The 10,360-nt window shown below is 42.4% G+C and overlaps 1 protein-coding gene across 5 annotated transcripts in view; it reads left to right on the forward strand.

Annotated features, from left to right (window-relative positions):
- The window catches only part of EHMT2 (euchromatic histone lysine methyltransferase 2), a 41,663-nt gene extending 31,303 nt beyond the window's left edge, over nt 1–10,360 (forward strand). For all 5 annotated transcript variants that reach the window (XM_077483432.1, XM_077483406.1, XM_077483396.1 and 2 more), the window contains 9 exons: nt 161–315; nt 1,278–1,445; nt 1,750–1,894; nt 1,976–2,053; nt 2,367–2,482; nt 4,326–4,412; nt 5,382–5,460; nt 6,834–7,009; nt 9,943–10,360. In XM_077483432.1, the coding sequence (XP_077339558.1) occupies nt 161–315; nt 1,278–1,445; nt 1,750–1,894; nt 1,976–2,053; nt 2,367–2,482; nt 4,326–4,412; nt 5,382–5,460; nt 6,834–7,009; nt 9,943–10,114 (1,176 nt within the window). In that variant the 3' untranslated portion in view covers nt 10,115–10,360. The remainder of the gene's footprint in view (nt 1–160; nt 316–1,277; nt 1,446–1,749; nt 1,895–1,975; nt 2,054–2,366; nt 2,483–4,325; nt 4,413–5,381; nt 5,461–6,833; nt 7,010–9,942) is intronic.

Here is a 10,360-nt window from a genome sequence, read left to right on the forward strand (position 1 = left end):
CTAAGAATGTGTACGCTTTCCTGCCGAGCTTGGTTTGTGTAAAGTGTGGAAATGTATAGTAACACTGCTTTGCATCCGATACTTGGATACTACTGTTTGTCATCACTATTAAAGACAGAAGTTTAGGGATAATTTCTATAATGTATTTAATCTTACACAGGAGAAAAACATCTGCCTGCACTGGGCATCCTTTACCGGCAGTGCCGAAATTGCGGAGGTTCTCCTTAATGCACAGTGTGACATACACGCTGTTAACTTCCATGGAGACACACCCTTGCATATTTCAGCCCGGGAGGGCTTCATCCACTGTGTCAAGTGAGTACCCAACTGTGTTGCCAAGCTACTCCTCTTGACAATTGCTATGTAAAAAATAAAAAATAAATAACAAGCAGTTTGAAGTTTTAAAAAGGCACAGCATGTTTTCTAGCTAATGCAAGCCATATATTATCCATCTTCTTTTTTTTTTTTTTTTTTTTGTTCAACCAGCAGGTTGAACAAAAACAAAATTTAGGGAATCCTTCCTGCAGCGCTATTGTGTTCTGACTGTAGCCAGCGGCACTGATCATTCAGAAAAAAAATGAACAGGCTGGTTGTAGTCTAGTCAATCAACAGGTCTAATTGTACACAACCAGCTAGCCCATACATGCATCGAAATTCAGCTGGTCCATGCTGAATCGGCCAAATTTCAATCCATGTATGGCTAACTTAAAAGATATATACTCCTTTTTAACCTGCTTCTGAACAGTGATTCCAGTTGATACATATTCAATTGCTTCTTTGCAAGTGTGATCCTTACGCTAAACCAGGGGTCTCCAAACTTTCGAAGCAAAGGGCCATCTTTGGTATTGGGGGGGTTAGTTGGTGTCAGTGGGAGGAATAGTGCCTCGTTGTTGGTGTCAGTAGGAGGAATAGTGTCCCATTTTTGGTCTTGGCGTAAGGGGACAGTGCTCCGTTGGTGCCAGTGGGAGGAATAGTAATGCCCCATTGTTGGTGCCAGTGGGAGGAATAATAGTGCCCCATTGTTTGTGCCAGTGGGAGGAATAGTAGTGCCCTGTTGGTGCCAGTGGGAGGAACTGTGCCCTGGGCTTCATCCAGCCCTTAAGGCATTTTTACCAAGAAAAGGAACGCGGTTTGGAGACCTCTGTGCTACATTTTGGATCTTCAAAGCAGATATATAATTGACTTTATTATGGTTTCCCTTTTAAATAAACACTGAGGTTCAGTTTTAAATTGCATTTTCTAAAAATACAAAAAAATCTTTCTTTTGTCCTTTTTAGTCTCTTCTTGTCTCGTGGGGCGGACACAGAAGTGCGTAACAATGAAGGTGACACACCATGTGACCTTACACTGGAGCACACCGATGTCTGGTACGCCTTACAGCTCAACCGCAAGATCCGGCAAGGGATCCAAAACAGAGCTGTACGCACCGAGAGGATTATCAGCAGGTGGGTTGGGGTAATCAGTGGTGGGTTTATGTATGCTGGCAGTGGGTGAAATCCGATTTTCATATTGCAGCTTGCTGAGCTAAAAATATTAAAGAAGCTTCATGTATCTGGGTGACCGTTATGAGTAAATTTACCTACTTCTTGCATGCTCTTCCTATTGTGTATTTTTATACATGGTTTTAGCAAAATGAAGGCCACTTTTTCCATCACTGGGGTAGACTGTGTACTTAGTAGAGTAAAACCCAATCCGTGGAGTGATTACTATAGCAGCAATACTGATATCACTAATGTCTTTCATTTACAGGGATATTGCACACGGATATGAAAATTTTCCTATTCCTTGTGTGAATGGCATAGATGAGGAGCTTTCTCCCGAGGACTATAAATATGTATCGGAGAACTGTGAAACATCAGCCATGAGCATCGACCGTAATATCACCCACCTCCAGGTATTGCATGGCCTCCTTTTCTCTCTTCTCTCTTTTCCCAACATGCTCTCTGCATCTCGCTGACTCTTCCTCTGTATATAGAACTGCAGCTGCCAGGATGACTGTTCATCTAGTAACTGCCTGTGTGGACAACTAAGCATCCGATGCTGGTATGACAAGGTGAGAGATTTTATGTTTCTAGGTTGGTACAGAGTCAGCGGGGTATAGGCCGCTTTCCTAGAGGGTGGGGTAAATAATTACCAAAATAAAGAATCCAAACTTCTCCCCTTTCTTCTAACTCCCCCTGCGTCCTATCGGCCACAGTTCTTTAGTCAGTGGACCATGTCACATATGTACGAAAAATAATTAATACTTCAGTTTTTTAAATATTTTATCTTAAGCATTCAGGAGGTGAATTTCTTAGACAATAGATATGTTCTGTATGCAAAAATGTGTTTTTTGTTTTCTTACATTTTTGTCTTCCTTTCATTAGGATGGCCGTCTGCTCCAGGAATTCAACAAGATTGAACCTCCACTCATTTTTGAATGTAACCAAGCCTGTGCCTGCTGGCAAACATGTAAAAACAGAGTGGTGCAGAGTGGCATCAAGTATGTATGCAAAAGACAATGCCAACAGTGATACTCCCAGCTTCCTGAGCTGTATAGGGGAGGGATCAGTTATTACACTAGTCTTGAACTGATTTACCAAAGCATGGGGGAGAACATAGACCTAATAGAAGTAAGGTTTTATGTAAGAGGGATAGGTTAATGTTAGGAATTAGGACAAAGTTTAGGAATTAAGAGTTGGGTTGTTTTTTTTTTGTTTTTTTTTTCTGCCTTCATGTTTAGGGTTATTTGCCTCACTGTCATGCTGGCTTAAAGTGGCACATCCCCCCTCTGCTTTATGTCCTTCTTCCACCACTCCCGCATTTTATTTTTTTATTTTGGGGAGGTGGTTGGCAGGTAGTTTTGGTAGGTACTCTTACACCCACCACTACCAACAACCTCTCGGGACGTGTCACAGGTGCAGTGGAAAGCCAGCTGTGAAGCCGCAAGGAGTCACAGCCAGCTTCCCATGCTAAGACCTCATGCACACAGGGCATTTCAAAAAATGAGCTGCAAAGCCAGTACCGATGTCAGAAAAAAGCGGCTGTAAAAACACGCTTTTAGAAGCGTTAATGCGAGTTTAGCCGTGTTGGCGTTAAGCAGTGTTTCTCTGCCCTCTTCTATTTTCTCCACTCCCAAATTTAATTCTTACAGCTTAAAAACGCTTGGCGGGGCTTAATGCTGTATACAGCGTTAACGCACGTTTAGCCGAATCAGGTATTTTTTACACCTGTAACACTGCTGCTCCAGAATGCACTTGCCCTGGGGTTCTTTTTTTTTTTTTTTGCAGCTTGAAAACGCCTATGCCACTTACAGCTTCTACAAGCGTGTGTGTGCATGAACACATGGAATAACCTAGAGAGGCGTTGTTAAGCTGTAATAAAAAAAAACTCCCATAGGATCAGCTGTAAAAATGTCCAGTGTGCATGATGTCTAAACATGCCGGCACCGGGGACCCAAAGACTTGCTCAGGTGAGGACAGTGCTGGATCCTTGGAAAAGTAAGTGTCTTTTTGTTGAAAGTCAACACCCACAGTATTTGTAGCTGCTGGCTTTTAATCTCCTTCCAAATACCCTGAGGATCCCACGTTTTCAGGAGAGGTTATCAATAGCAGCCTACATCTTTTTCTTGGGCCAGCCTTCCTTTATGTGTTTAGATTAGGGTAGAGGTGGGGGTGTTAGGGTTAGGTTATTTTAAAGAGGCTCTGTCGTTGGTGGGTAGGAGGGAAGGAAGGCCAGGTAACCTAGAGGTGTTGCATAGATCTCAGGCTGTTTTTGACATGTCATTACCAAAGCTTTACTGTCTTCTCCCCATTGCTTTTGGTCAGTGAGACTGCCTATCATAGTAATGTGTCAATAGGAATGTATGGGCATGGGTGGTTTATTCAACTTGCAGGTTCACTTAAAGCTTTGATTAAGGCCCGGTTTACACTTCTGCGACTTCGAAGCTGGTTTTCTATTGCGACTTTGACACGACTTGCATAAGACTTTAACAGAAGTCCAGTGCAAGGTCATGCTGAAGTCGGACCAAAAGTAGAGGATAAACCTTTTTCTAAGTCTTAGCGTCTCAAGACGCTCCTATTATAATGGTTCCATTGCACTTAATGGGGTGCGACTTGTGATATGAAATGTGCTTTCAAAGTTGGAATGCATGTAACACCAGTGTAAACCAGGGCTAAAACATCTTGGTGTAAATCCCAAAACCGACCAAGGGATCTTCATCTGGCATTGGAAAAGTTTTGAGTTTTGGTGCATCTTGTGTGGTTTGCTTTACATTTGCTAGTGGGATCTGTTATTTGGTGATTACCTGTATCTCTACAGTAAGCTACAGCACTTCTCTCCTGCAGGGTCCGGCTTCAGTTATACCGTACAGCGAAAATGGGTTGGGGAGTGAGAGCTCTGCAGGACATTCCACCAGGATCTTTCATCTGCGAGTAAGTGTTTCACGAGTACCACTGTACTCCTAAAGGGTCATTTTCCTCTTAAGCCCTTGTAGCTGGGGCCTCCCCGTCCTTTAAGAAGTTTAGGATGCTGGAAGGCGTGGTTTATGATCATGTGATTGCCATGATTGGCTGTCATTGCAATCACATGATTGGAAAACTCCTAATAGCAAACCGAGATCGGGAGCTTTCCGTTAGCTACCAGTAACTGCCGGGAGTGTGCAGGGTGTACGCTTTCGGCACATCTGTATTTGTACTAATGCATGCAAATATACAACCGCTCGGCACCAAGGGGCCACATTTGCATATGGCCGCTGTCAAGATGTTAAAGGGAATCTGTCACAAAGAAAGGTAGCTGCTGAAGAAACCACTGGTGAAAGGTCTGTTTATGTAACCCCCAGGCCTCTTATCTGTTCAGAGCAATGATGCTGCACCCATTCATCTTTACTGTGTAAGTATTGTTACTGTCCTGAACTGGACTGTAGACTGGGAGTGAAGAGAAGGGTATATTCTATTAGTTATTTCTTGCAGGTTTATTTTAGTATTAACGGGCCCCTTATAACACAATGCCACTCCTTTTTTATCGTCCAGTCCCAGTCATCATGATAAAGGATATACTGTTTGTATCTTGCTGCATTGTACCTGTCATTTTCCACTTGTATGACATCTGACTATCAGACCAATATGAGCTTGTTGAATATCACATACCAAAACTTTGGACATCAATATGGGGGTCATAGCGCACACAATTGGTCAAACCATGTTTTTTTTTGGAGCTTGCGTTGTACATGGGGGCAAACTCATGCTGAGACACTTGACCTTATAGTGTGTCTGTTCTGTGTTTTTCATGACCTTTGGAGACTCATGGCAACACAGAATGTCTCATCTGATCACTCAGTGGGTTTATTGCATTTTGTCCCTTTCCTCTTGTATTGTAACGCTGATTCCTAATTCCTGCTACAGATATGTAGGAGAGTTGATCTCAGATGCAGAAGCAGATGTTCGAGAAGATGATTCCTATCTGTTTGATCTGGACAATAAGGTGAGTGGCGGCTTCTGTATAAGATCTCTGCAAAGCAATATTCATATCTGAAATGTTCATATAAAATGACCCTTCTATGGTCTGCAAATCCTTTAAACATAACGTGCATCTTTTTATACCTTCCCCACGTGCGTGTCTTTGAATCTTGGCCAGTTTAAATGGTCGCTCCTTTTGCACGTACAGTGGAAAGTATTCTCAGCACTTCACTTTTTACACATTTTGTTATGTTGGAGCCTTATTCCAAAATTGATTACCGTATTTATCGGCGTATAACATGCACTTTTTCCCTCTAAAATTAGGGGGAAATCGGGGGTGCATGTTATACGCCGGTCCCCCGCTGTTGCTAACCCTTTCTGCCGTTCTCTGTGGCTTCCGGGTATTTTCCGCCACACTCGGCCGTTCTCGGCTTTTGGAAAGCCGTCGAGTGCGGCCGAAAATAGCTAAAAGCCGCCGAGATACACAGGACATCTGCTCTGTAGCTCGGCTCCATTTTTAAATGGCAAAGACACTGACAAGACTGTAAATGACTGACAAGGCTGCAATGCAAGGCTGCAAAAGACTGACAAGGCTGCAAATGACACTGACAAGGCTGCATTGATGGGCATTTAAATGTAAGGGTTTTTTTTTTCTTTTACTTACACTTCCCGCCTAAAAGTTTTTTTTTTTTTTTCTTTTAAATTCCCTCCTAAACTTGGGGTGCGTGTTATACGCCAATAAATACGGTAAATTCCTTATTTTCCTCAAAATTCTCCAAACAATACCCCATAATGACAACCTGAAAGAATTTTGTTTGAAATCTTTGCAAAGTTATTAAAGAAATGCCATATACATAAGTATTCACAGCCTTTTCTCAATACTTTTTGAAGCGCCTTTGGCACCAAGTGCAGCCTCAAGTCATTTTGAGTATGATGCTACAAGCTTGGCACAATTATTTTTGAGAAGTTTCTCCCATTCTTCTTTGCAGGACCTCCCCATCAGAATGGATGGGGAGCGTTGGTGTACAGCCATTTTCAGATCTCTCCAGAGATGTTCAATGGGGTTCAAGTCTGGGCTCTGGCTGAGCCACTCAAGGGCATTCATAGAGTTGTCCTGTAGCCACTTCTTTTGTTATCTTGACTGTGTTCTTAGGGTCATTTTCCTGTTGGGTTGAGTTGCTAGTTTGATATTGCCACACTATGGAATTTTGTGAGACTTCATGAATACAAGTGTTCTTGTAGCTGGGCCTGGGAAGAAAATAGTTTAAGACTCGTGTCAATGTTTGTTTTTTTATTATCTCCAATGCCATGTTGAAGTGTGGATTACAACAAAAATAACTGGATGACTGAATTGCTAAGCATCTGCAACACAATGGAACTGTCTCTATTTTTTTTCAGGATGGAGAGGTATACTGTATAGACGCCAGATACTATGGGAACGTCAGCCGCTTTATTAACCATCTGTGTGAGCCCAACCTCATTCCAGTGAGAGTCTTCATGTCCCATCAGGACTTGCGTTTTCCCCGTATTGCCTTCTTCAGTGGAAAAGACATCAAAGCGGGAGAGGAGCTTGGGTAAGAGAAAAGGGGACAATGCCCCTTTCTAAAATGAACAACTCTAATTTCAGAATATAATTTGACCCCATCATCAGTACAGAATATATAAAGTGACCCTGTCATCAGTATAGCTTTCAACATAAAGATGTTACCTGTAAAGAAAAGTGAAAGTACTTCTCTCCTGATGTCCACACCACAGAACTGCTTTGTTGCTGAGGAATTGTCCCCTGGGGTTTGCCAGGAAAAACAAACATTTTTGAGAATGTGGATCTCCTTTTTTTCCTCCGCTGTTCTCACTGGTTCCTCTTGCCAACCCCAAGGAGCAGGAAGAACGCAAATAATTGAGACTGGTGTCTCAGGAGAGCGCAAGTGATGATTCCTCAGCAATGGAAAGGTTTTTTGGCATTGTGGATAAAGGTGTATGTACTCTTCTTTTTGCCTTGGCATTCCTCTTGCATGTAAAAAATCATTTTTTTTGCTATACAATTACTTAGAACCCCTAAACATTTATATATATATTTTTAGTAGAGACCTAGGGAATAAAATAGCGGTCTTTGCTATATTTTTTTTATGTTGCACATAATTTGCGCAGCAATTTTTCAAACACTATTTTGGGGGAAAAAACGGATATTATAGATATTTATAGTTGTATAAATTATAGATATTTAACATGTCACGCTTTAAAATCTCAGTCGTGGAATGGCACCAAACATCGGTACTTAAAAATCTCCATGGACTATGCTTTAAAAGTTTTTACAGGTTACCAATTTTAGAGTTACAGAGGAGGTCTTGAGCTAGAATTATTGCTCGAACGTTCACGGCGATACCTCACGTGTGGTTTGAACGTCATGTACATATGCGGATGTGACCGATGTATGGATTTGTTTCTGCGTGCGAGCACGAGGCGACAGGGTCACTTCAGTGTGTGTGTGTGTAATATATAGAGTATCTCAAGTGAGTACACCCCACACATTTCTTGTAATATTTTATTAGATCTTTGCATGTGACACTTTGCTACAATGTAAAGTAGTGAGTGTAAAGCTTGTATAATATATACTGGCAACAAGTGAGTACACCCCTTAGTGAAAATGTCCAAATTGGGCCCAAATAGCCATTTTCCCTTTCCCAAAGTCACGTGACTCATTAGTGTTAGTCTCAGGTGTAAATGGGGAGCAGGTGTGTTAAATGTGGTGGTATCACTCTCTCATACTGGTCACTGGAAGTTCAACATGGCACTTCATTGCAAAGAACTTTCTAAAAGATCAGAATTTTTTTTTTTGCTCTACATAAAGATGGTCTAGGCCAGTTATGGCGAACCTTGGCACCCCAGATGTTTTGGAACTACATTTCCCATGATGCTCCACTATACTGCAGAGTGCCTGAGCATCATGAGAAATGTAGTTCCAAAACATCTGGGGTGCCAAGGTTCACCATCACTGGTCTAGGCTATAAAGAGACCATACAGCGGTTTAACAGGACAGATTCCACTCGGAACAGGCCTCGCCATGGTCAACCAAAGAAGTTGAGTGCACATGCTCAGCGTCGTATTCGGAGGTTGTCTTTGGGAAATAGATGAATGAGTGCTGCCAGCATTGCTACAGGGGTGGGGGGTCAGCCTGTCAGTGCTCAGACCATAAGCCGCACACTGCATAAAATTGGTCTGCATGGCTGTCGTCCCAGAAGGAGGCCGCAAACAGTTTGCTGAAGACAGGCAGACTAAGGACATTAATTACTGGAACCATGTCCTGTGGTCTGATGAGACCAAGATAAACGTATTTGGTTCAGATGGTGTCAGGCGTGTGTGGCGGCAACCAGGTCAGAGGAGTACAAAGACAAGTGTCTTGCCTACAGTCAAGCATGGTGGTGGGAGCGTCATGGTCTGGGGCTGCATTAGTGCTGCCAGCACTGGGGAGCTACAGTTCATTGCTTCAGTATGTCACAGCACATGTTGGCATTCATGGTTTTCTCAGAGCATGATCACCTCCCTTCAGAGACTGGGCTGCAGGGCAGTATTCCAACATAACCCCAAACACACCTCCAGGATGACCACTACTTTGCTAAAGAAGCTGAGGGTAAAGGTGATGGACTGGCCAAGCATGTCTCCAGACCTAAACCCTATTGAGCATCTGTGGGGCATCCTCAAATGGAAGGTGGAGGAGCGCAAGGTCTCTAACATCCACCAGCTCCATGATGTCATGTAGTGGAAGAGGACTCCAGTGGCAACCTGTGAAGCTCTGGTGAACTCCATGCCAAAGGCAGTGCTGGAAAATAATGGTGGCCACACAAAATATTGACACTTTGGGCCCAATTTGGACATTTTCACTTAGGGGTGTACTCACTTTTGTTGGCAGCGGTTTAGACATTAATGGCTGTGTTGAGGTATTTTGAGGGGACAGCAAATTTACACTGTTATACAAGCTGCACACTCACTACTTTACATTGTAGCAAAGTGTCACATGAAAAGATATAATAAAATATTTACAAAAATGTGAGGTGTGTACTCACTTTTGTGTGTATGTATTCAAACCACATACGTGAGGTATCCTCTCGATCGTTTGCAATAATTCTAGCCCTAGACCTCCTCTAACTCATAGCATGCAACCTGTAGAATTTTTTTTTTTAAACGTCGCACGAGCGGGTGCAATTTTGGAGCATGACATGTTGGGTATTTACTTGGCGTAACATCTTTCACAATATAAAAAAACTGGCCTAACTTCACCGTTTTCTTACTTTTATTTTTTTGAATAAAAAAAAAAAATTACAAAAAGTGTGCTTGTAAGACCGCTGCATAAATATGGTGTAACAGAGTATTGCAACGACAACCATTTTTATTTTCTCTAGGGTGTTAGAAAAAATATATGTTTGGGGGTTCTAAGTAATTTTCTAGCAAAAATAAAAATATATATTTTTTTGTTATATGTACTAACTGACACGTGTCTGTCTGTCTTCAGTTTTGACTATGGTGACCGTTTCTGGGACATCAAGAGCAAATACTTCACATGCCAGTGTGGGTCTGAGCGGTGTAAACACTCAGCCGAAGCGATCGCTCTGGAGCAAAGCCGACTTGCCCGATTGGAGGTTCCTGAAACAGTGCCAGTGTCCGTTATCCCTCAGACTGTGTGATCCCATTACTCTGAACTGGGCTTCGCTCATACAGCCGACACCGTTCTTTTATCACCCTTTGTAAGAGTGTCACTTCATTCAGCTACTTCCTGCCATGACCCCAACAAAAACCGTCTTATCTCATGTCCAAGTAGTAGTCTTGAGACCATCAGTCTATTACCCATTCTCTTGCCACATCATTGTCTTTGTAAATCGTCCAGTCTCACAAATAAAAATAAAGATTGTGACTTTTTTATATATAAACAA

Source organism: Lithobates pipiens, unplaced genomic scaffold, assembly GCF_037356315.1.
Source record: "Lithobates pipiens isolate NorthernLeopardFrog02 unplaced genomic scaffold, aLitPip1_a1.2 Scaffold_1, whole genome shotgun sequence".
NCBI lineage: Eukaryota > Metazoa > Chordata > Amphibia > Anura > Ranidae > Lithobates > Lithobates pipiens.